The 27,500-nt window shown below is 36.6% G+C and overlaps 2 protein-coding genes across 5 annotated transcripts in view; both read left to right on the forward strand.

Moving 5' to 3' along the window:
• The window catches only part of fgf12b (fibroblast growth factor 12b), a gene marked incomplete at its 5' end in the record, with an annotated part of 65,298 nt that extends 62,810 nt beyond the window's left edge, over nucleotides 1-2,488 (forward strand). For all 3 annotated transcript variants that reach the window (XM_081371591.1, XM_081371589.1, XM_081371590.1), the window contains one exon: nucleotides 413-2,488. In XM_081371591.1, the coding sequence (XP_081227717.1) occupies nucleotides 413-543 (131 nt within the window). In that variant the 3' untranslated portion in view covers nucleotides 544-2,488. The remainder of the gene's footprint in view (nucleotides 1-412) is intronic.
• A 6,675-nt stretch (nucleotides 2,489-9,163) lies between these two features.
• Nucleotides 9,164-27,500, forward strand: part of il1rap (interleukin 1 receptor accessory protein) — a 33,869-nt gene continuing 15,532 nt past the window's right edge. The window contains exons 1-5 of one of the 2 annotated variants that reach the window (XM_081370800.1): nucleotides 9,164-9,421; nucleotides 11,217-11,254; nucleotides 11,495-11,574; nucleotides 20,985-21,073; nucleotides 25,474-25,756. In XM_081370800.1, the coding sequence (XP_081226926.1) occupies nucleotides 9,409-9,421; nucleotides 11,217-11,254; nucleotides 11,495-11,574; nucleotides 20,985-21,073; nucleotides 25,474-25,756 (503 nt within the window). In that variant the 5' untranslated portion in view covers nucleotides 9,164-9,408. The remainder of the gene's footprint in view (nucleotides 9,422-11,216; nucleotides 11,255-11,494; nucleotides 11,575-20,984; nucleotides 21,074-25,473; nucleotides 25,757-27,500) is intronic. The other variant, XM_081370801.1, reaches the window with a different exon arrangement.

Raw genomic sequence — 27,500 nt, forward strand, 5'->3', positions numbered from 1 at the left:
ACTGTCCACTCAAATACTGCTCATTTGTACTGAAAAATTAGACAATAATGCAAAAAATTACTATAAAATGATTTTTAGTTGTGTCAGATGTTTGGACCGCACTGTATTAAAGAGTTCGTTCAACCAAAAGTGAAAATTCTGTCATTAATTCCTCTCCCTCACGCCGTCCCAAACCCGTAAGACCTTCGCTCACAAATGAAGAGGTTTTTCATGAAATCCAAGAGGTTTCTGTTCCTTCTGTTCAATCTAATCAGCACTTTCAAGGCCCAGAAAGGTAGTCAAGACATTGGTAAAATAGTCCGTGTGACTCCAGTGATTCAACCTTAATGTTATGAAGCGACGAGAATACTTTGTGTGCAAAAAACAAACACTGCTGTCTACTAATGATGTTGTGTGTGTATGTGTGTTTCAGTGTGTATGTACAAGGAGCCGTCGCTGCATGACATCGATGAGAAGCAGCGGTCCAGGAAAAACTCAGGAACTCCCACTATGGGCACCAGGAAAGAGTTAAACCAGGACTCTACCGATCATGAAGGCTCATAGCCACACACACACACACTGACCTGTAAATGTACACACAAACACACACACACACACACACACACGCACTCATACACACACACGGTGACCCCTGGAGCTGAATGCTTTCTTACACCCCAACAAACAACAGCATCTTCAGCATCGACAAACATCAAAGCGAAACAAAAAATTAATGAAGTAATGTAAAAAAAAAAAGCTGAATTCTTGCTTGTGAGAATATTTTAGGAGTATCTGAAAATCAGGACATGATTTTACATTTTATGCAAGAGTCTGTTGGCGGGAGGGTGTTTCTTTCGGGAGTCTGAGCTTTAAGCCATGTTCGATTGATCACACGTTGATTTATGAATGCCAAAAGCACTTTCACTCACTGCTATACGTCGCCCACCTCATCAATACTGAATGTTCGCATCGATTGTGTCCTCCAATAATTGCCCTGTTCTTGTTTTTTTAATTCTGAGTGGGAGGGGCTTGTGAATTCTGCTCTCTGATTGGCTAAAGTGGGAAGGGTTCAGGAATTGCTCTGCTGATAGGCGCTGACAGTCAAAATCTACTGCTTCATCTCATTCCACTGTATGAAATGTGTTAAAGGATCATATTCGACACTTCTGTAGCATTTTTACATCATAACCCCCTCTTATAATCATAACATAATAACTTTCAAATGAAAGACTCGCTACTGTACCTTTAAGACTTCTATATGTTCAATGAACTGTTATGATTGGTTCACATTCATAATGGCGTTTATTCGGCTGGATGCCGAACGGGTGTGGCGGTGATATGCTAATGAGCGCATGATGTCATGTGACCAGTAGGTGGCGTAGTTGAATGTTACAGGCCACATCAAACTCTTTTTATTTCAAAAGAAAACATTCGGAATGTACAAGCGGTGATGTCATGAGGGGCGATGATGTCACGGAACTCCGCGTTCCGCAAACGGAATCTTCCGCTCTCGCTTCACCGCAGGCCTCCTGTTTTAAACCTTTTCCTCTCCGAGAGATCAGGGGGGGGTTTTCTATCCTGCCAAAAGCACAGACTGCCCTCCGAGTAACGAAACTGGACTAAACCACTTTAAACCGCTTTCTGTTCAGCAGAGAATACACTGCCCCGGCCTTCCTCCGCTCAGCGCTTCGCTCGCTCGCTCCTCGTCGGCTGTGTTCCGACTGGAAAACTAGCGTGCTGTTTGCCGCGCGGTATATACTGAATACTGCCTTGTGTATATTTTAAGAAGAACAGTGCAATGGTTAACGTTTCAAACAGTAGTGCACTACATTTTTGTCACTATGTTGCATGTGTAAATCAGCAGGCGGCGAGTTGCCGTCACTGAAATAAATAAAGTTGTTTTGCATGTTTAATCCAATTTTTGTATCCAATCATTAAAAAAAAAAGTGTAGTTCACTGGAAATGAAAGGTTCGGTGCATTGCTTTGTGGGATACAGTGTCCTGCCACAGTGACACTGTTATCGAACTCAATTTCGCAACATTATTTTCCTGTTTATTACTGTGAAGCTGCTTGGAAATCAATCTGTGTTGTATATAAATGTCGCGTAGCTTTAGGACAGCGTCTCATACTATATACTGCGGAGATTAGCATGCTGGAACGCCATTCTGAACACAGCCACGAGGACACTGTCGCTCAGCATGCTTCTGATTGGTCGCTCGAGTCCAGGTTCCTCCCCCTTTAAATGTGATCTGCCTGTTGATTGGTCAGATCCCGTCTGTCGTTGGGTTTCTGAGACGTCTTCCGTTAGTGGAGCTGCACCAGCATCTACAAGGGGTGGGGTCAAAGGTCAGGGTCCCGTTAGCGCTGCGAAGGGTTAAAGATGAGTGACCTTGTGTTTGCTGATGTTTGCACCTGAACACGTTCATGTTCATTATGTAAAGAGATCTGAATAAAGCATTAAAGCTGCCACAGGAGGAAAATATCATTTAAAAATAAAAAAAGATTAAACCCTGGTGTGATTTCAGCTTTCCTTCTGCCGTCAGCACAAGCGCTTCTTGTGTGTTATGAGTGTGCGCTTTTGTGTGGATTCGGATTGCGTGTGAATGTTTTTATCAGTCATCATCTGGGAAATGATACATACTGTATCATAATTATGACACTACATAAATCGAAACTCAGTGTCAAAATTATGTTGGTATAAATTACGACATATTAAATCATAACTGTAAGTAATTATGACATTCTAAGTAATAATTTTGACTTTTTTTATGTCAGAATTATGACAAGTGGAAATAGTGACGAAATTATGACAGTCATGAATACGAGATAAAAAGTTGAAATTATGACACTCAGAATTTCAATTAAAAGTCAGAATTATGATATAAAGGTAGAAATTATGACACTACGTCATAACTCTTAAGTAATAACTTTTTAAATAATGACTTTTTATACCAAAATTATGACAAGTCGAAATTGACTGATTGAAATTGACAAAAAATTTATAAAAAAAGTCAGTTATGACATACTGTATCATAATTATGACACTACATAAATCGAAATTCAATGTCAAAATTATGTTACATACTAAATCATAACTCTTAAGTAATAATTATTACTCATTTTTATGTCAGAATTATGACAAGTGGAAATGGTGAGAAATTATGACACTTGTCATGAATACGAGATAAAAAGTTGAAATTATGGCACTCAGAATTTCAATTAAAATTCAGAATTATGAGACAAAAAGGTAGAAGTGATGACATACAAAGTCATAACTCTTTAATAATTATGAAATGAAAAAGTCTAAATTGCGATAGTCAGAATTATGACAAACTAAGTCATTATGACAAAAATATTAACATGACAAATTGAAATTGACATAAAAAATCAAAATGAGATGAAAAGGTAGAAATTATGACACTACGTCATAAATCTTAAATAATAACTTTTTAAGTAATGACTTTTTATTCCAAAATTATGACAAGTCGAAATTGAATAATTGAAATTATGACAAAAAATAGATCAAAAGGTTGAAATTATGACATACTAAGTCATAACTAATCATTCTGACTAATAATTGTGAAATTAAAAAGTTGAAATTTTGACTTTTTATGTCAGAATTATGACAAGTGGATTTGTTTTATCGTAGTGTTATCATAGCTCTTTTATGTTAGGAGAGTCTGTTCAGTGTTCACACACACACACACACACACACTAGTGACCAACTGATGCTTTCTGGAGAGATATGAAGCTTTTGAGAGATATTTTTAGTGTTGGTGAATGAATAAAGCATCAGGATAAGTTGTGTTCGTGTCTGAGTCTGGAAACAGTCGCTTCTTCCACAGAACAGAAGAACAAGAGTTATTTACTGAGACACAAACACATCCTGATGATCTGATCATGGTTATATTAATATATCAACCTACACTGTTCATAAGTTTAAGCTCAATAAGATCTGTAATATTTTTGAAAGAAGTCTCTTCGATTTTAAACACCCAGGAAACATCTTTCTAATCTTTATAATATCTATCTATCTATCTATCTATCTATCTATCTATCTATCTATCTATCTATCTATCTATCTATCTATCTGTCTATCTATCTATCTGTCTATCTATCTGTCTATCTATCTATCTGTCTGTCTATCTATCTATCTATCTATCTATCTGTCTATCTATCTGTCTATCTATCTGTCTATCTATCTATCTGTCTATCTATCTATCTGTCTATCTATCTATCTGTCTATCTATCTGTCTATCTATCTATCTGTCTATCTATCTGTCTATCTATCTGTCTATCTATCTATCTGTCTATCTATCTGTCTATCTATCTATCTATCTATCTATCTATCTATCTATCTATCTGTCTATCTATCTGTCTATCTATCTATCTGTCTATCTATCTATCTATCTGTCTATCTATCTATCTATCTGTCTATCTATCTGTCTATCTATCTATCTGTCTATCTATCTGTCTATCTATCTATCTGTCTATCTATCTGTCTATCTATCTATCTATCTATCTATCTATCTATCTATCTATCTATCTATCTGTCTATCTATCTATCTATCTATCTATCTATCTGTCTATCTGTCTGTCTATCTATCTATCTATCTATCTATCTGTCTATCTGTCTATCTATCTATCTATCTATCTATCTATCTGTCTATCTATCTATCTATCTATCTATCTATCTGTCTATCTGTCTATCTATCTATCTATCTATCTATCTATCTATCTGTCTATCTATCTATCTATCTATCTATCTGTCTATCTATCTATCTATCTATCTGTCCATATATCTATCTATCTGTCATTCTGTCTAATTGACTGCACATTTGTAATGGTAGTGTACTTAAACTACTTTCAAGGCAATTCATATATTTATATTTTATTTATAAAAAAAAAGGTAATAGTTTTTGTAAAGTACTTTGGTTGAGAACTATAAAATAATACTTTTAGTAAACTTAAAATTGCAGTGTTTGGTCCAGAAATGAGACTGGAGTGTATAGGTGATTTGAGCTGGTTTGAGTTTAGAAATGATGCCGAAATCAGTGTCGTAACAGTGTGACTAATCAGTCTCTCATCCTGAAGGAGAAATCCTTATAAAAGCAGATTTAGGAGAGGCTTTAAATGAAGCCTTTCTTCTCCTCAACACCACAGGGTTTAAGGGCTGATGTGTTCGACTTGACGATGCTTGAAATGCAAAATAAATCCTCTCACATAGAGCTAAAATTAGTCTATTCTGAAAGAGCTAATGACAGATGTTTGCATGAAACACTTAAAGCAAATCTCGAGGATTCCTGGAGAGACACACACACATCACCTGAGTTTATATAAAGAAAATGTTTTCACATATAGTGTGCAGGTGCTAGAGTCATTTTCAGTTTGTTTTTTACCTTCTATAAACCTTATGTATTATAAATTGTTATTTATGTGACAAATATTTGGTAACACTAACTTTTGTATTAGTTTGATCTGATTTATAGGCTATTTTATGCTGTTAAACGGCGCCCCGTGCTGGTGATCTCCTGACGGCGCAGGGATGCCGCAGTGACGCGTGCGCGCGCTAGGCGCGTTCACGTGCACGTTTGCCAATTCTATAAACAAAAATCCCGTCACATCAGTCTGAGGATGAAGAGCAAGGTCACCCTCTCGCTTATGGTTTATAACTCGTCAGGGTTTTGCGCGTTAAAAGGATTAACAGCGAGGTAAAAGTGCCTGTGAATGTGCCCGCGCAGCAGATATAGTGCTGACTCAGGGGGCGCGCGTGAGGATCAGCTGTCACACAGCAGCGGGTTTAGGTTGGAGACTCACATCAGCCGGTAGATGGCAGTGTTACACTACCAAACATTCAAGCAACACAACAGCAGAGAGCTAAACTAAACCAGGAACAGACTATAGAATAGAATAGAATGTGATGGAATGGAATAGTGCTGTCAAATCGATTAATCATGACATAACATAACATAAAAGTTTGTTTTTATAATATGTGTGTATATATATGTATGTATGTGTGTGTGTGTGTGTGTGTTTTTGTATATATATATATATATATATATATATACAGACACACGTGTGTGTGTGTGTGTGTGTGTGTGTGTGTGTGTGTGTGTGTGTGTGTATACATATATATTATATAAACACACTGTTGTTAGAATAAAATTTAATAGAATGGGATGAATAGGATAAATATAATAAAATATATACTCATATATTATATAAACAGTAAACACACACTTTGTTGTTAGATGCGATTCATTGATTTGACAGCACTAAATAGAATGGAATGGAATAAAATGGAATAAAATAGAATAGAATGGAAAATAATAAATATAATAATTTATATACACATATTATATAAACAAACTGTTGTTAGATGTGATTAATTGATTTGACAGCCATAAATATAATAGAATAAAATGGAATAGGATAGGATAGCATAATATTTTATATACACTGCTCAAAAAAATAAAGGGAACACTTAAACAACACAATGTAACTCCAAGTCAATCACACTTCTGTGAAATCAAACTGTCCACTTAGGAAGCAACACTGATTGACAATCAGTTTCACATGCTGTTGTGCAAATGGAATAGACAACAGGTTGAAATTATAGGCAATTAGCAAGACACCCCCAATAAAGGAGTGGTTCTGCAGGTGGTGACCACAGACCACTTCTCAGTTCCTATGCTTCCTGGCTGATGTTTTGGTCACTCTTGAATGCTGGCGGTGCTTTCACTCTAGTGGTAGCATGAGACGGAGTCTACAACCCACACAAGTGGCTCAGGTAGTGCAGCTCATCCAGGATGGCACATCAATGCGAGCTGTGGCAAGAAGGTTTGCTGTGTCTGTCAGCGTAGTGTCCAGAGCATGGAGGCGCTACCAGGAGACAGGCCAGTAGATCAGGAGACGTGGAGGAGGCCGTAGGAGGGCAACAACCCAGCAGCAGGACCGCTACCTCTGCCTTTGTGCAAGGAGGAGCAGGAGGAGCACTGCCAGAGCCCTGCAAAATGACCTCCAGCAGGCCAGAAATGTGCATGTGTCTGCTCAAACGGTCAGAAACAGACTCCATGAGGGTGGTATGAGGGCCCGACGTCCACAGGTGGGGGTTGTGCTTACAGCCCAACACCGTGCAGGACGTTTGACATTTGCCAGAGAACACCAAGATTGGCAAAATCGCCACTGGCGCCCTGTGCTCTTCACAGATGTTGCAGGCAGCAGAACGTTCTCCACGGCGTCTCCAGACTCTGTCACGTCTGTCACATGTGATCAGTGTGAACCTGCTTTCATATGTGAAGAGCACAGGGCGCCAGTAGAACAACACGTTGTGTTGTTTAAGTGTTCCCTTTAGGTTTTTTGAGCAGTATATATATATATACACACACACACACACACACACACACACACACACACATATACACATATATTATATAAACACACACTTTGTTGTTAGAATGAATAGAATGGGATGGAATAGAAAAAAAAGAATAGAATAGAATGCACATATTTTGTGTTAATGCTTTAAATAGAATGTTTGCCAAATGCATACATTTAAATAAAATATCATTGCAATATGCTCCACAACGCAGAAAACTACAAATGATTTAGACGTGAGCAGTTTGTTGAGTGTGTCAGATCCGCGGAGGAATCGCTGTGGTGTTTATTTAAAATGAAAGTCTGAATATTCTCCAGCACATAAACACTCATAAACAGTGTTAATTAAAGTTCCAGCAGACACCGGGAAACGCATGAGTCAGGGACGGAGTGGATGCTAATATCGATAAAATAAACCGGACTGGGTTTGATTTACAAATGCGATGCAGATCCATAACTGTAAATCACGTGCACAAACATTATAACTAGTGTATCACAGGACTCTCTCATTCACACATACACAACCACGCACTGACGAGCACTTCTAAATCACACATCTGACACACACACACACACACTATATATATATATATATCTGAGCAAACCTCACACACACTATATATCTGAGCAAACCACAAAGATTTCACACACACGCGATGAATATGCAGTGACAGCCATTTCAAAACAAACAACAGTCTGAGATGAATGAGCTGCGTACACTGGAGTGAATAGAATACAATAGAATAGAACAGAATAGAATACGATAGAACAGAATAGAATACGATAGAACAGAATAGAATACAATAGAACAGAATAGAATACGATAGAACAGAATACAATAGAATAGAACAGAATAGAACATAATAGAATACAATAGAATAGAACAGAATAGAATACAATACAATAGAATAAAACAGAATAGAATACAATAGAATAGAACAGAATAGAATACGATAGAATACAATGGAATAGAACAGAATAGAATAGAATACGATAGAACAGAATAGAATACGATAGAATAGAACAGAATAGAATACGATAGAATACAATGGAATTGAATATAATAAAATAGAATAGAATACGATAGAATAGAATACAATAGAACCGAATAGAATACGATAGAATACAAAGGAATTGAACATAATAAAATAGAATAGAATACGATAGAATAGAATACAATAGAACAAAATAGAATACGATACAATAAAATACAATAGAATAGAATACAATAGAATAGAACAGAATAGAATATGATAAAATACAATAGAATAGAATACAATAGAATTGAGAATTTACTTTCTCAATGGAACCTTTAGTAAAATCAGATGCAAATGCAGATATGCAGTAGATTTATTAATTAAAACATAACGTTCCTTTTTTTTCAGATTATTATAGAATTATACAGATCCTCAAGCAGCACAAATAGTGGGGTAATAATTATAAAAAAAATATACATGAAATATTCATTATACAGATCCTGAAACAGCAAAAATACTGGGATAATGATAATAATAAACAAAAACGATAGACAAAATATTCATTAGGCCTACATACAGAACATGAAACACCAAAAATATTAGTAATAATAATAATAGCTAATAAACAAAAATGTAAATATAAATTAGTATATCTCCCCAGGCCAAGCAGCAAAAAAAGTGATAATAATTAGGCTAATAAATAAATAAAAACCATACCATCGAACATTTTAAATATTAATATGTGTGTGTGTGATCTATGAGCTGCTCTTCAGTTTTCTGCAACATCAACACGTGCACTGAGGCGCGTGCGCGCGGCGCGGAGCGCTTTGGTGATTTTTGGGGCAGTTCTTCTAGTTGCGTCGCGTCGCGCGGCGAGTGTTTGACGCGAGTTGTGAGGGATTGTGCAAGCGCGTGTGATTTCAGGAGGAGGAGCCGGAATCGACACGATCTGATGCCACGGTAGATCGACGTGCTTGTTTCCGTTCATATGGAGAAACACGGAAGCGCTCGTCGCGCGCTGAAGCGTCAGAAACACCGCGTTAAAAAGGACACAAACAGCAGCGGAGAACGAGAATGCGCGTTCACGGTTTGTGTGTTTATTCTCTCATTCCTGAAGCTTTATTCACTGGCGAGTGTGTGTGTTCACATGCTGTGATTATACACCATCTGAACACTTCCTCCCTCTCCTCTCTCTCTCTCTCTCTCTCTCTCTCTCTCTCTCTCTCTCTCTCTCTCTCTCTCTCTCTCACTCTCCAGTGTGTGTGTGTGTGTGTGTGTGTGTGTGTCACTGACAGAAAAGTGTCTTTAGTAGCATGGTACTGCCAGCGTTTGGTACTACAGTAACCTCATGCTATTCTCTGAAGAACTCTGGAGTCTCGTGTAAATATGAACATGAATATATACAACATAAATATGAATATGCTGATTATTCCATGAGATGATGAGCTGACGAGCACATATATAGTGTATATATAGTAAAAAATATATAAATATATTTTAGATTTACATATATAGAAATATTACTATATATATATATATATATATATATATATATATATATATATATATATAACAAATATATAAATATATTTATTACTTACATAATAGCCTATAGAAGTATTATATATAGAGAAAAATATGACACAATATAGCCTACAAATAAAAATAAAAATATATGTATTATTTAAATATATATATATATATATATATATATATATATATATATATATATATATATATATATATATATATAATATGACACAGTATATATATAAATACAAATATATAAAAAATATGTATTTATTATTTACATATATAGAATTATTATTATATATATAGCAAAAATGACACAATATATACAAATAAAAAATATAGTTATTATTTACATGTATAGATATATTACATTATATATATACAGTAACATATTACTAAACTTATGTAAATAAAAATATATACAAATATTTATTATTTACATATATAGAACTATATATATATACATTAAAAATATAACACAATATAGGCCTATAAAATAAAACATATACAAATTATTACTATTTACATGTAGGCTATAATATATAACTATTCATTTAAAATATAATATGTATACAAAAATATATATAAATAATATCACTCAGTTCTTGCAAATATGTTTGATATACAAAGACATTTCTGGAAAGGCCTACACTGTTAATAAGCGCTTTATTAAAGGGCACACCGCTTTTGGTTCCTCATGACACTTCCGTTCAACAATTGCTGAACATCTACTGATTTAATAACCTTCAACAAGCATAAGCAAGTCTGGTCTTAAAATAATAACTTGATAAAGGCGTGGCATGTTAAATCAAACTACCTTTAAAATGAGCTCCTGTGAGTGGAGAATATCACGTGACGTGCGTTATAATCATGATAAACCGGTGTTGAGGAGAGTGGTTTGCTGCAGTTTCCTCCAGAGTATAGCGTGTCATATATGTGATAGATATAGATTACCGGTTTCCTCTGTTACTTGAGCCGTAATCATCGTTGACTTCCTCTCGTGCGTTACGACGAGAGCGCGCGCGTTCATCACACCTGAGCGAGCGCTCGTCATTCCAGGTGAGATGGATGTGAGGACGGCGCTCGAGCGCATCGCGCTGATTGGATGAGAGTCCCGCCGGTTTGCCTTAACGATTTACGGTGTCGCGCAGAGGGACCCGTTAAATCATCCGAGAGAGAGAGAGAGACAGAGAGAGGGAGAGAGAGAGGTGGTGTAGTGGTTTGGAGAGAGAGAGAGAGAGAGAGAGAGAGAGAGAGAGAGAGAGAGAGAGAGAGAGAGAGAGAGAGAGAGGGGAGGGGGATCGGTGTTTGTGTGTCTGTTCTGGTCTAAGTTTGTGGTTCTGTTGCAGTGATCCGGACTGACGAGAAGAACCGGACCTGCGAACATGTGAGTAAAGCAGTTTAACATCATCCGGCATGTATTAGAATATACATAGACCAGTTAGTAAGAGTAAAACCCTGTCATTTGTACCTTATTTGCAGACTTTACTAATTCTTCTTTCTGAGTGTAATCTGATCTAAGCCTTTCCTCGCCGTGTCGACAGATTGATGTGTGTTTGAGGTGTTTTGGGCGTGTGTTTGTCGTTACAGTGTGTGTCTAATGGTCGTTTACTGTGTGTGTTGATAGACTTGTTTCTCCGGTCCAGCCTCTGGACTGTGTCGGCGTCAATCACTCCCATATAACCTGATTTTGTGCTGCGGGATCATGTGAGTAGAACCGTTAGGACCCGTTTAACATCACACACTTGAGCTAATGGTAAATTAATGCTTGTATGTGAAATGTTTTAAATATATAGAGAGAGAGAGTTTAGAAAATGTGGTTTTATGATACTGAAATCCATTGGCTATTTATAATGTTGCTGTGACTCTAGATCAATTTATGTTTATCACTGTGCAAATGAAATTTGTTATGAATAGTTTACAATAGAGTGCATTGGTTCACGTTTTCAGCGGCGCTGGTTCCGGAAGTATTTTTTCCATTAATTTCTCTCATAGGGGAGTCCTCATTAAAGAGTCATAAGCCATGAATCAAGCCAATCAGATACGAGGTGAATCATAATTCATAACGTTACAAACTTTGTTTTGAAGCAAAAAAACAAAACAAAAAAAACGGGAAAGAGGGCAAGAACTACAATCACATGATGCATTGCGAACAGCGTAATCGAGTTAAAAACGATTAAAAAATTATGAAACTACTCATTTAAAAATGTGGTTTTATATATATAATATGACAAAGTATATATAAATATGTACAAATATTTATTTATTATTTACATATAAAGTATATATATATACAAAAATATAACACAATATAGGCCTATAAAATAAAACATATATACAAATAATTATTATTTACATGTAGGCTATAGAATATACATGTATATAAAAATATATATAAATAATATCACACAATTCTTGCAAATATGTTTGATATACAAAGACATTTCTGGAAAGGCCTACACTGTTAAATAAATAGTTACTCAAAATAAGCACTTCATTAAAGGGCACCACGCTTTTGACTATAATTGGATTATAATTTTTGATTAAACTGGATTATAATTTTTTTCAAAGTTTATTGTAAAATATGCATATAAATTCAAATATTTAAGTATTTTGAGAACATAGACTCGATTACTCGCAGTGCTTCACAGGAGTGGACGGAGCTAACGAGATCGTTTGGCGAAATTCCTCTGATTGGTGGAATTGTCCGTACAGCATTATGGGTAATGTAGTTTTTCACCACACATTCCGCTGTTAAACACGATTGTTTTAAAACTAAGCTGAAATAATGTGGGCTGACGGCTTCAACCGAAGCAAATACCATCGATTAACAACCTCGTAGCTCACAGTAAAGCTGACTTTAAAAGTTTATAAGTTATTGTAAAAAAAATCAGTTTCCTTATGAAGAAAATTTATGGAGTTTTTACTTCTGTTTTTACGGCTGTTGCGCTCTATATATATATTTTTTTTATATCATACTTTATTTCAGTTAACATTTGTTTTATTCGAAGTAACACACTATTTATGATTTTAGTTATAATGAAGTTTAATTATCCTGTGATGTATGCACAGTTTTGTGTGTGTGTGTGTGTGTGTGTGCGCGTGCAGGTCTGATTTTGCTGTCATTGTGAAGAGCAAATATGCAATTATACTGAGACGTACCTTGATGAACATAATGAGCTTTATATAAAACAATGGAAGTGAATGAGGAAATCCCCACCATGATACAAAATCAGACGTGTGTCTGTGTGTGTGTCTGTGTGTGTGTCTGTGTGTGTGTCTGTGTGTGTGTGTGTGTGTGTGTGTGTGTGTGTGTGTGTGTGAATGGGAAATTCCCACCATGATACAAAAACATACGTGTGTGTGTGTGTGTGTGTTTGTGTGTGTATGTGTGTGTGTGTGTGTGTGTGTATGTGTGTGAATGGGAAATTCCGACCATGATACAAAAACATACGTGTGTGAATGTGAGTGCGTGTGTGTGTATGTGTGTGTGTGTGTGTGTGTGTGTGTGTGTGTGTGTGTGTTCTCAGTTACGTGACTAATTGGCCTCTTTTAGTCTACAGCGATAGATTGATGGATTATTTGGCCGACTCTTGCGTTCCCTCGCGTTCCTCTCGTCTCTCGTCGTGTGTGTGTGTGTGTGTGTGTGTGTGTGTGTGTGTGTGTCTGGACGAGACCAGCATCGATCACACATAATCCGATTAACCCCCAAAACAAATAATGAAGCGTTTCTGGAGCTTACCCTTTTAAGTAATTTAGAGATTCGTACAAACTTGTGCGAATCGATGAAGTGGGTTTTGAAAGATGAGTCTAATGAATTCCCATGATGCTCTAATTTCGCCCTAATGCATCTCAGCGAAATTAAAACGCACATTTGTGACGCTCAGAAAAGCAGGCTGGAGATTTTATCTGAATTGGAGCGTTTGGAGATGATGTAGTTATTTTGGACTCATCACACTAACTGCTCTAATTAGGTTTTCGATAATTTTATTGAGTCTCAGCTGAGACTCAGAGACTTCGGGTCTGTCTGCTGGTGTGTGTGTGTGTGTGTGTGATGTGTTGTTTTACATCGTAAATAATATCTTCATCCAATCAAAACGGTTAAAAAACTCCACATTTGTACTTTTATAGATGTAATTTTATGGTATTTACAACAGAAGCACATTTACATGTATATTGAAGTCTAAAAGGTACAGTATTTATTTAATTTATTTCAGGTTTATTTAACAGGGACAATGCACACTAATAATACATAAATAAATGTATACTGTGCCAGAATTAGTGGTGGAAGATGTACTGAATCTCAAGTACAAATAACCAGCGACATATTTACTTTAGTAAAAGTAAAAGTACCACAATGAAAACCCTACTTAAGTAAAAAGTACCTGATTTAAAATGTACTTTAAGTATTAAAAGTAAAAGTACTTTCATAACAATTTATTCTCTTAATGTCTATATTCTAATAATTAGGGCTGTAACAATATGCAATATGAAACCGAAATCGCAACACTCGGATCCACAAACCTGTGTCGTGGTGTGAGTGTGAGAAGGCAGAATCGCGACACACCCCTTATTTGAAGTTAACATTATACAATACGTAGACCTGGATACATTCTTTAAAATTGGGCAATCCCAGCGTTATGGATGTGACAAATTGCAGTAAAAACTTGAAATGTAAATTCTCTAATACCAATTGAAACTGTTTATATATCCATACTCCCCATACTCCCTTAATAAAGAAGTCCAGACATTAGAAAAATACTAGTCTACAGACACATGCGTTTTATTTTTAATATGAAGGAAATCCGTAACGGACGTGACACAAAAAAAATCTTAAACTTTTAGGAGGCAAAATATTTTTTAGTAATTCTGTGAATTTCACTGCGCAAACCAAAAGTAATATACCCACCGGATGAAGAAGGGTTGGCTCTTCACAGAACATAAAATATTCATTTTATTTTTTGTGTTCACATTTATGAGGAAAAAACAATGTTACGGACGTGAGCGCTCTGAAAGCGGCACTAAAATACTGCTTTAAAACGTTCACAGAGAACTCAAAAGCCCTTCTTTAAAGTGAATTTCGTTTCGTATCAATTGTATCTTAATTTTAATCAATGTTTCATCAACCAATTGCCTGGATTTAATAAATAAGTAAATATAGCAGAAAATAGATCAGGACACGGAGGCGCGGGCGCGTAAACTGGTGAAACTCATGAACCGAAACTCAGGTCTGTACTTGCCTCACAGACCTGAGACGTATATATATATATCGAAAGCTTGAAATGTGTACTTTTAAACAGAACAATTCAAAACGAAAGAAAACAGACTGTTCTCTGCATGTAATCCGTATGAAATGTGCATTTCTCTCTGGCGCGTTCACTGCAAAGATTGCGCGTCAGCATCAATTAAAATGTCTCCTTGTTATATTTTACATATTCATAATCATTACTTTTTCCGGTTCTTTGTGACAGCTTTTAGGTGCTTTATTGGCAGCGCCACAGTTACATGTTTTTTCAATCCCTGTTTTGGCAAGGGGAAAAACTGATCAGAAAATGTAACGAAACGTTGTAGAAATGTAGTGGAGTAGAAAGTTTAATAATTGCTGCAAAAAGTAATGAAGTAAAAGTCAAAAGTATGCACTATTGATTCTACTTATTAAGTACAGATACGTGAAAAATGTACTTAAATAAAGTAACAAAGTATTTTTACTTCGTTACATTCCACCACTACTGGACAGATCTTAATATGTCACACCTAAAATAAAAGGATTGAAGTAGTACATACAGGTTAATATGAATATATATATAAAAAAAATTACTAAATCAACATATAAAATAGAACAATTGGTCAAAATCAACAACAATACCAACATACACATACACACACAAGCCAAACTGTCAGTCCATATAACAAACATTTTTTGGACATGCACAAAAAAAAATATAGCTGGAACAATGACGAACAACAGAGTAGTGAACTCATCATTTACTCGCTTTCATCTCATTCCAAACCTGCATGACTTCATTCATTTTCATCTGAAGAAGATGTTTTGAATAATGTCGAGAGTCAACAATTTTGGACCCCATTGACTTTCATTGCATGGACAAACAATAAGCACTTTATAAAAAATATATATTTTCTGCATATGATATTGAGAGTGAATGTGTGCGTATTTTAAAGTGTGTGTGTGTGTGCACGCGTGTGTGTGTTTGTGTGTGTGTGAGTGTTTGAGTGAGTGAGTGTGTGTGTGAGTGTTTTAGTGAGTGAGTGAGTGTGTGTGTTTGAGCAGGGCCGGCCCGAGGCATAAGCGAACTAAGCGGCTGCTTGGGGCCCCCTCGCCACCAGGGGGCCCCCCAAGCGAGTTTTTTTTTTTTTTTTTTTTTTTACTTATTAATTAACTTAAACAAAAGACATAAATGAATGAATGGATTAATAATTCAAGACAAGAAAATTCTGATTTCAGTACTGCCTACAACTGGTGCTGTGACTGCCAGTGTTTGAGTCATGCGCATAACCTTGCGTGCACAGACAATTCGTGCGCAAAGTCACGGTAATGATAAGCCATGTCACAAAAATTTTATTTGATCAATGATTTATCCTTTAAGTTTAATGATATTCAGAACAGAACAAGGATAAAAAATAACTATAAACAAGCCAAAACGAATTAATTTAAAGCGAAAGTGAAAGCGGCGTTGGGCTCACGTATCTCTCTCATTAGAATCAAAATGTTTCAACATTCGCGATGGATTTGGATGGCAAACTATTCTTTATTATAGGCTTATTTGTACTTCACCCACGTTCCAATATCGAAGAAAAAAATAATTGTGCTTGAAATCCAATCGAGGGGAAAAATTATTCTCTTCACATGCGCAAAAATGTGCTTGGAAACATCACAGTGGGGGGTGCTTAGGCTGCGCAGCGCTGAATGGTACGAATTAGGCTACTACTGACTATTTAAACAGAGCAGTGTAATTTGTATATGTTAGGTTGACTATTTTTTATTATATTTTATTACGGCTATAACGAACAGGCTGCGATATCATTGCAATGGTATGTTGTGTGTCTGTGTGTGTGTGTGTGTGTGTGTGTGTGTGTGTGTGTGTGTGTGTGTGTGTGTGTGTGTGTGTGAGGCGCGGACGCGATCGAACAGTGGAAACATAAAAACATACTCCGTCATGTTCATACAAGACATCATTCAAACTGCAAAGTGTTGCAAAAATGTTGGAGGATATTTTGCAAATTATTATTTTTTATATGTTTTGTGACAATTTGTTTTCAGAAGTTTCAAAGAGTTAGTAAAAGAGTAAAGAAGAAGTTAAAACATTTTTAAGTATATCTATTTTTTATTAAGTATTTATTTTGTATTAATACATAACCTCATTGTATTAATTTATAATGTAACATTATAGAGTGACATTGTGTCAATAATCGTCAAGCACAGGTGACTCCGCGTGTTTGGAGGGGGCCCCCAAATCAAATTCTGCTTAGGGCCCCCAAAAGGCTCGGGCCGGCACTGTGTTTGAGTGAGTGAGTGAGTGTGTGAGTGAGTGAGTGAGTGTTTTAGTGAGTGAGTGTGTGTGTGTGTGTGCGTGTGTGTGCGCGTGTGTGTGTGTGTTTGAGTGAGTGTTTGAGTGAGTGTTTGAGTGAGTTTGAGTGAGTGTTTGAGTGAGTTTGAGTGAGTGTTTGTTTGAGTGAGTGAGTGAGTGAGTGAGTGAGTTTGTGTGTGTGTGTGTGTGTGTGTTTTTGTGTGTGTGTGTGTGTGTGTGTGTGTGTGTGTGTGTGTGTGTGAGCGAGCGAGCGAGTGAGCGAGTGAGTGAGTGTATGTGTGCTTTTGATTGTGTGTGTGTGTGTGTGTGTGAGTAAGTGAGTGAGTGAGTGAGTGAGTGTGTGTATGTTTTTGAGTGTTAGTGTTTGAGTGAGTGAGTGTATGTTTGTTTTTGAGTGTGTGTGTGTGTGTGTGTGTGTGTGTGTGTGTGTGTGTGTGTGTGTGTGTGTGTGTGTGTGTGTGAGCGAGCGAGTGAGTGAGCGAGTGAGTGAGTGTTAGAGGTGTCAACAATAATCGATTCGGCGATGCATCGCAATGCGGGGCATGCACGATTCAGCATCGATGCGGCAAAGTGCCATAATCGATTATGTCACTGTTTTAGGGGTGTAACGGTACGCATATTCGTACTAAACCGTTCGGTACAAGGCACGCATTTTCAAACCGAACGGTTATTTCAAATGTAAGCGCGTCGCGAGCGCGCTCATAATGTAGACGCTGGCGCGACCACAACATCAAATGCAAACGCAATGTAAGCGGAACGAAACTGAGCTACTCGTGACGGACTGTTTATCAGTTTGGACCAACGCAGCGCGAGCCGATCTTATACTACACAACGCTAAGAGATCCAGTAAAGAAAGCATTTGAACTCGCCACTAAAGTAATAACATCGCTGCGAGATCTAGTGAGAAACATTCACATTTCTCCGTTATAACGGATCAAACAGCGCTGACGTGGTTCATTGTGACATGAATGAACAATCCAGTGTCCACAGATCTGCAATATTCACCATGGATTTACTGTAGTAACACTAACTGCAACTTTGGAAGTTTGGCAGGAATAGTAGGCTATAATGCTTTCAAGTAACGTTATGTCGGATTTATTTCGACATTATGAATAACATTGCTGCCCTCAAATGTTAATCTAAACTGTGAACTAAAATAAACATTTGTTTATAAGCACAAAATATTACTTTTACTTTTTTCCAAGGAGCTGTTTTGTTTTATATGCTACTAAGAAGAGTCAATTATAGCTCCATCATTGCTCAAAGAAAAAAAAAAGTCATACTTTATGATGTTAGTTCACATAAAAAAAGAATAAAAAAAAAAAATCAAGGAAATTTCTCTGGCATTTCTTTCTTTTTGCTGTATCGAAAACGTACCGAACCGTGACACAAGTGTATCGTATTGAACCGAACCATGAATTTTGTGAACCGTTACACCCTACACTGTTTATTTTCTGGCCTAGAGTTGGACAATAAAGTTGAAATTTAATTTCAAATGGTTCTCAAGCAGAGAGAAGAGAAACATTTCTCATTTAAAGCACTGAAAGCAGTGATTTATGCTCTCTTTTTCAGGTTTGAAAATGCCATATCCAATACCCTGTATCATTCAATTTTATTTTATTTAATGACATTTATGTCAAAGATACAGGAGAGTGATAATACACACATAGCAGCCAATAAAATCTGTTGTTCAATATGTGACTGCTTGTATTGCCTCATGACTGATGAAAATGTTGCCTTGTTGTGTGCAGTAGAATTTTGATGCATCGCAATGCATCGTAGAATCGAATTGAATCGAATCGTTACCTGGTGAATCGTAATCGAATCGAATCGTGAGGGCAGTGCCAATGCACACCCCTAGTGAGTGTATGTGTGCTTTTGATTGTGTGTGTGTGAGTAAGTGAGTGAGTGAGTGAGTGAGTGTGTGTATGTTTTTGAGTGTTAGTGTGTGAGTGAGTGTATGTTTGTTTTTGAGTGTGAGTGTGTGTGTGTGTGTGTGTGTGTGTGTGTGTGTGTGTGTGTGTGTGTGTGTGTGTGTGTGTGTGTGTGTGTGTGTGTGTTTTTGAGTGAATGAGTGAGTGAGTGAGGGTGTGTGTGTGTGTGTGTGTGTGTGTGTGTGTGTGTGTGTGTGTGTGTGTGTGTGTTTTTGAGTGTGTGTGTGAGTGTGTATAGTGTAAATATTATCCGATTAATCGTCAAAATAATCGTCTGGTTACTCGATTACCAAAATAATCGTTAGTCACAGCCTTAGATTAGTTCAAATGTTTCGAAACACAACTGCAGTCATATAGCTCGTCATTGAAGATTTCTCAAAAACAGTGTTAATATATCGTCTCGTCTCGTGAGCTTAAGTGTAGCGTCACACCCCCAACCATTGCTAAATGCTCATGAATATTTGCCCCCGCCCCCCCTCCCCTCCGTCTAAAGTTCAAGTCATGGTAATAAATGCATGATATGAGGCCATTAATAAATCATTAAGTTAAAGGCTTTTTTAACCCATTGATTATGAATCATTGTGTGTGAAACCATTAGAATTTTTTATCGTTGGGAGTGTGAATTATTTCTTACTGGGCTCAGAGTTTGGCTTTGCCTCAGAGATGCCGGTAGGTGTGTGTGTGTGTGTGTGTGTGTGTGTGTGTGTGTGTGTGTGTGTGTGTGTGTGTGTGTGTGTGTGTGTGTGTGTGTGTGTGTGTGTGTGTGTGTGTATTTGTGTTGTGCCATTACAGGCCAGTGATGTATATTGCCGGGTTGACAGTGAAGAGACGGTTGCTGTCTAACATCATCCATCTCTCTCTCTCTCTCTCTCTCTCTCTCTCTCTCTCTCTCTCTCTCTCTCTCTCTCTCTCTCTCTCTCTCTCTCTCAGTCTGTCTCTCCTGGCACAGGATCGTTCATTCATTCAAGGGCGCAGGGTTTGCTTTTAACAATTTAAATTCAATCACGCTGCTGCTCCGTATGTTCGTGTACGGCGTTACGGTTACAGTCGATCATCTCTCGCCGTTTACAAACGGCATTTTAGCCAGTAATTATTCGTCTTCGTTTGTACAACAAATAAAAGCATCTAAATAATAATCTGCAGTTTGTGCACAGCTTTTGTTTATCTTAAATGCATGCATTTTAAATATGCATTTAAATATGTTTCGATTGCTCTTTTGAGCTGTATGAGCTTGATTCATTCATCATGTTCTGTTTCCTGATTCGCTGATCCGGCTGTTGATTTCTACAAGAGTACGACTTTAAATCTGCTCTGTTTTAGCGAAGCTGATATTCTCTGAAACAACGCAATAGTAATAGCTATAACTATAACTAGTAATATGTGTATGATTTAATAATTTATCTTTTTTTAACTCGTGCGTCCACAGTAAATGCCTGAATCTGCAGTCATGTGCATTCGTCCTTTTCTTTCTTATTCCATTAATTTTGCTCCTCCTCTAGCGCTCCTAAAGCTGTCATGTAGTAAAAACACCTTCAGCAGTGTTTTATGGACTCTGATAATAAACTGAGCGAATATCTGATGAAATGTAGGCAGTCGATCTCATTTTCTCTCTCTCTCTCTCTCTCTCTCTGTCTAGGATGCTGTTGGTCGTCACACTTTTCTGTCTCTGGGTTTTAAAGATGGGCGGATTTTCTGCATCTGTCACTCAAGCCCCCGTCCAATCAGGTGAGAGTCGTGTCTGATTGAGCGCTGTGATTGGTCAGTCTGTGGACGGTGAAGGATGAATCCTCTATCGCTCACTTTGCCCGGAGACTATATCCATCCTCCCAATCTATCAGCAACCAATCAGATCTCACATTTAAATAATTGATCCAATCAACAGCTTCATATTAGATCTTCCCACCAATCAGCAGAGGGGTCTCCAGAGGTCTGTGTGTGTGTGTGTGTGTGTGTGTGTGTGTGTGTGTGTGTGTGTGTGTGTGTGTGTGTGTGTGTGTGTGATATTGAATCACATCTACAGAAATAGTGCCGAATGATGAAAAAATAAATATATGAAAAATAGGGAATGAATCAGGTGTAAATGTTTATAAGGTCGATGAAAATGAGTGTTTTCTGCCTCGATTGTCTTTGGAAGTTTTTATTATTATTTTTATTATATTATATTTTAAGTGTTGGGGATTAGCTAATTAACAAGTGACGACACTACTAACTTAACTACATTTTTCAGTTGTTGCTAAAACAGTGTAGCTTTTCCAGTAGCGAACTGCTTTTTCCAGCTAGCATCGGTGTAACGCGTTTCGACGAGCCTGATGCATTGAAGCATTGTTGTCTTATTAGATCACAAACATTGTGCATTTCCGCTGTCTGTCGCTTCATCACACATCTTGCAGACTTACAGTTCACTGATCATTGTGTAAAGCACGTACAGTTTATGTATTTAATTTATGCAAGCCAAAGATTAAATACTTCAATCAGGTGAATAATAATAGTATTTTTAATTGATTAATTGTCCTGCTTTATTGCACTCTATATCAAAAGTGTATTTCTGATTTTATGATGACCCGTCATAGTTTAATCTGTCCCGCCACAGTTTTGTAATGAACCTAAAAGTTGAGTTTTGCGCCATCGCTTTAGCAAAGCATGTGTCAATCGAAAACAATTATTCTGTTATTTATAATATACAAACATTAGTTTATATAATAGTAATTAGTTTAATAATTAGTAATTATTATTAGTTTGCTCGGCACCAGGGTTATTAAAAAAACAACTTTGTTACTTCAAACAAAATCAATTTTAACTGAAATAAACTAAATAAAAAAAATCTTAAACTTATTTTATTTCAGCTAGCTAACATTTCTCATTTCTCATAAAAATGTATAAAAATGATATAGATATATTTAAAAATAACTAATAGGAATTACAAAAGCATAACAAAATTTGTAACTAAAATACATAAAATATACATTTTAATTCAAAATATTATCAAAAAAACGATAAAAGTAGTAATTTTAGTACCTTCATTTTTTGTTTAGGTTTTTCATATAATAATTCTATTTTTATTTCAGCTTTATTTTTATGATTTTTATGCAATGTTTTGGTTTAACAATAAAAACACTGAATGCATGATGCAATTCACCTAAAGTCATAAACTATATATATATATATATATATATATATATATATACATACACACATACATATATATATATATATATATTTAATAAGTGTTTTTAATGTAATGCACATTAATGGTTTGCACAAGGTTTCCCTGAAACTGAATCAGATGAAAAGCCGTAAACTGCATCAGAAAGTTTCACGAAATCCCCTGAGGCCAGATTACACATCTAAAGATAACACAAACCTTTTGCGAAATCCTCCTGAAAAACAAACTTGCTGAACTCAAAGGTCACTGTGGGACATTCTGATGATGCACCATCCGGAAGTGATGTCACCGGTGTGTTTTACTGCCAAGTTTCCAGTCGGTGACTTGACAGACGACATTATGCATGAAAACACCAATTCAACTGAGTTTTAGCGAATAATGCATAGATGTCATATTGATATCACAGCATATATGTGACCCTGGACCACTAAACCAGTCACATGGGTCCATTTTTCAGAAATTGAGATTTATACATCATCATAAAGCTGAGTAGATGAGCTTTCCATTGATGTATGGTTTGTTTTGATAGGACAATATTTGGTCGAGACACAACTATTGTAAATCTGGAATCTGAGGGTGCAGAAAAATCGAAACATTGAGAAAATCTCCTTTAAAGTTGTTCATTTATGTTGGCGATTGTGCTGCATTCACTCACACAAATACATGTTTTATATATTTACGGTAGGAAATTTACTAAATATCTTCATGGAACATGATCTTTACTTAATATCCTCATGATTTTTGGCATAAAAGAAAAATCTATAATTTTGACCCATACAGTGTATTGTTGGCTATTGCCACAGATATACCCGTGCGACTCGAGACTGGTGACGTGATGCAGGGTCTCATATGAAGTGTGTGAATGCTTCGGTCTGCAGCTGTATCGTGTGTGCTGTTACATGTCATATGATTAGTGTGTGTAAAGGTCGGTCACGGGATTATGGGTAGGTTGGACCTCTGGAAGCAGGGGTTAATTAAAAACGCTTCTCGCTTCGGGATGGGAAATGGATTGTTCCCGAAGAGGGTCATTTATAATGCCGTGCGGTGTGTGTGTGTGAACGCTTGTACTAAGACACTCTTAATAGGAAGACTAATCCCCTCCCAGTCGGAAAGTGACAGACCAATTACACACACACTGCCGGCCCACCGCTCACACTGTCCGTCCCACAGACAGATCCTGACTTCACCTGCCTGTGTGTGTGTGTGTGTGTGCGCATATCATTTGATTTGTGCATGTGCTATGAATGAGAATCTGTGTGTGTGTGTGTGTGTGTGTGTGTGCCAGTTTGCATGGTAATTTATTTAAATAGACTTTTTGACATTAGCAGGATCAGCATTTAAACTCAAACAGATCAGCTCATCTTTCATTATTTTACTGAAATTGCATGTGCATAAGTTTCTGTTTGCATATACTATGTGTGTGTGTGTGTGAGGGAGAGAGAGAGCGAGAGAAAGAAATAGCATGCCTAGGTATTAATTTTATATTGATGCATTAGTTGCTGATGTGTGAGTTTTAAGCTAGAATTGATTCGCTCTTTTTAATGTTTTAACTTTTACACCATGTTCATGTCATAAATTTGATAGCTCAATTACCTAATATTGATTTGCACGCAATAATGTGTGTGTGTGTGCAAGGGCTTAAGAGTATAAGTGCATGTTTGAGCCCATGCAGAGGAAGTTTTATTGCTCAGTGTGTCGCTTTCATATCTCAGGTGATGTAATGGGGTTATTAGTTATGTTTCGTTGAAGTTTCAATTAATTCTGATTTAATTCATGCTTTTGAAAGAGTCTCTTCTGCTCACCAAGGCAGCATTTATTTGATCAAAAATACAGTAAAAACAGTGAAATATTATTATAATTTTAAATGAACAGTTTTCTATGTGAATATATAGTAAAGTGTAATGTATTCCTGTAAATTTTCAGCATCATTACTCCAGTCTTCAGTGTCACATGACCCTTCAGAAATCAGTATAATATGATGATTTGATGCTCAAGAAACATTTATGATTATTATCAGTGTTGAAAACCGTTCATATTTCTGTGGAAACTGATGAACTACCATTCAAAAGTTAAAAATAATAATACTTTTTACACATTAAATTGATCAAAAGTGAATGTAAAAACATGTATAATGTTACAAAAGATTCTATTTCAAATAAATGCTGTTCTTTTGAACTTTTTATTTATTTATTATGGTTTTCACAAAAATATTAAGCAGAATTTTTTTTTCAACATTGATAACAAGAAACATTATTAATAATTGAGCACCAATAATATTTGAGCATCAAATCCTCATATTATACTGATTTCTGAAGGATCATGTGACACTGAGGACTGGAGTAATGATGCTGGAAAAACACAGGAATAAATTACACTTCACTATATATTCACATAGAAAACAGCTATTTTAAACTGTAATAATATTTCACTGTTTTTATTGATATTTTCATCAAATAAATGCAGCCTTGATGAGCAGAAGAGACTTAAATCTTAATTTTTCCAAACATTTAACTGGTGGTATATTAACTTTGTCTCAGATATCTCTCCTAAAATTCCTTCGGAAGAATAAAATAGACACAGAGTCATTCAGTAAGAGTATATAGAGCTATAAGATGAATGTGCAGCAGATTTTTTCTAAATGCCATAATCATTCGTTAACAAACAAGTGTTCATTACTTCAGTGAGCTCATTGTTTCTGCATTACACTGTTTAAATCAATAGCTTTTTCGCTAACTGTGATTAGTATGTACATTTCTGACACACTGTAACTGTAATGTGGACTCGTGTGTGTTCTGTAAAGCTGCTGTGAAATGATGTGTGTTGTGAAAGCGCTGTACAAACACACGTGAAGTGAATTGAATTTCCCTATTTTGGTAATCCGAGACATCTTTTCTGAGACACACGTGAGATTCCTGTTGTTGTTTCCTCTCCGTCTGATCTCCATCTGTGTGTGTGTTTTCAGACGTGCTGTGTCACGAATGGGGTGTGTGGAGCAAGGCTTCGGTGCGTGTGTATGCCGGCGAGGTGTCCTGGATCTACTGTCCTCTCTTCTCTATTCCCACGCTCTACAATTACAGTCAGACTCAGAACAGCAGTCTGTCTCTGCTGTGGTACCGACACACACACACACACGACCTGGAGCAGCCCATCAACCTCAAACTACACACACTGCACAAGGACCGAGAGTATCTGTGGATACAACCGGCCACGGCGGAGGACGCTGGACTCTACATCTGCATGCTCCGGTAAACACACACACACACACACACACACACACACACACGAGATCTGCAAAGCCACGTGGATTAAAATTAGTGGGTTTTCTGCAGGGTTTGAAATTAACCGGCAATCAGAAGCTCTACTAGCCAAAAATAATAACGAAATAAAGAAATGAACCTGATTAACTACGTCACAGCTCATATATAAACACTAGCGCTGCACGATATTGAAGAAAAATGCGATATGCGATAACTCATTAAATAATGCGATAATGCTTAAAGTGTGTAAAATAAACTTAAATTATCTTAAAAATATATTTAAAATGATATAACCTACACACGTTTCACATTATTTTTGTGACGAGAAAACATCCCTACAGCTTCTTTTATTTCATATGTTACAAGAACAGCCTTTTTCCACCTTAGAAACATTGCTAAGCTACGTAATATGCTATCAGTTTCTGACGCAGAAAAGTTAGTTCATGCATTCATGACTTCGAGACTAGATTACTGTAATGCGTTATTAGCCGGTTGTCCTGCATCCTTAATAAACAAGCTACAGTTAGTCCAAAATGCCGCCGCTAGAGTTCTAACTAGATCAAGAAAATATGATCATATAACACCGATTTTATCATCCCTACATTGGTTACCTATAAAGTCCCGTATTAATTACAAGGTATTGCTACTGACTTATAAAGCCCTAAACGGCTTAGCTCCAGTCTATTTAACGGATCTTCTATCGCCCTATAATCCATCGCGCTCTTTAAGATCACTAAATTCGAGGCTTTTGGTCATACCTAGGATATCCAGATCCACCAAAGGAGGGAGAGCATTTTCACATTTAGCACCAAAACTCTGGAATAGTCTTCCGGATACTGTTCGTTGCTCAGACTCACTCTCCCAGTTTAAAACTAGATTAAAGACGCATCTCTTCAGCCAGGCATTCATATAATACTTTTAATCCTACAGTTAAATCCGACCTCTAGTTCATAAACGCCAGAGGAGAACTGGCCCCCGACTGAGCCCGGGTTCTCCCAAGGTTTTTTTTTCTCCATTAGGTCACCTGATGGAGTTTTTCGGTTCCTTGCCACTGTTGCCTTTGGCTTGCTCAGTTGGGGATATTTGGGGATATTTAATTGAATTAATCAATCAACGATACTATTGATCAGCATTACCGAACGTAGACGTTCCACTAGAAACAAACATTGATGTATTGTTCTAATTTATTACTGTGAAGCTGCTTTGATACAACCTGTGTTGTGAAAAGCGCTATATAAATAAACTTGACTTGACTTGACTTGACTTCTGGAAGTGAATAATCAAATGTGAAAATAAACACTTGCTTAGTTTCTGTATGAATTAAATATATCCTGATTCTTATTAAAGCTACAGAAGTGATTATCTCTCTGTCTTTAGTTCATGACCCCAGTTATTGCAATATATGCTTATCGCGATATATACATATGCGATGTTTCGATCATTTCGATATAGTGTGCATATATACAGTGGGGAGAACAAGTATTTGATACACTGCCGATTTTGCAGGTTTTCCCACTTACAAAGCATGTAGAAGTCTGTCATTTTTATCATAGGTACTCTTCAACTGTGAGCAGATTCTGCGCAATACGCTGTATTTAATATATCATGATGATTCTCGAGTTCAGTATTTGTGCTAAATCTGTGCAGATTTACACGAACTTTACCAGCAAAGTGAATAAATATAATAATAACACGCCAGATTGAATATTTGATCGACTGGTCTGAAAAAAAA

The sequence above is a fragment of the Scardinius erythrophthalmus genome (genome assembly GCF_964197995.2).
Source record: "Scardinius erythrophthalmus genome assembly, chromosome: 7".
In the NCBI taxonomy this organism is placed as follows: Eukaryota; Metazoa; Chordata; class Actinopteri; order Cypriniformes; family Leuciscidae; genus Scardinius; species Scardinius erythrophthalmus.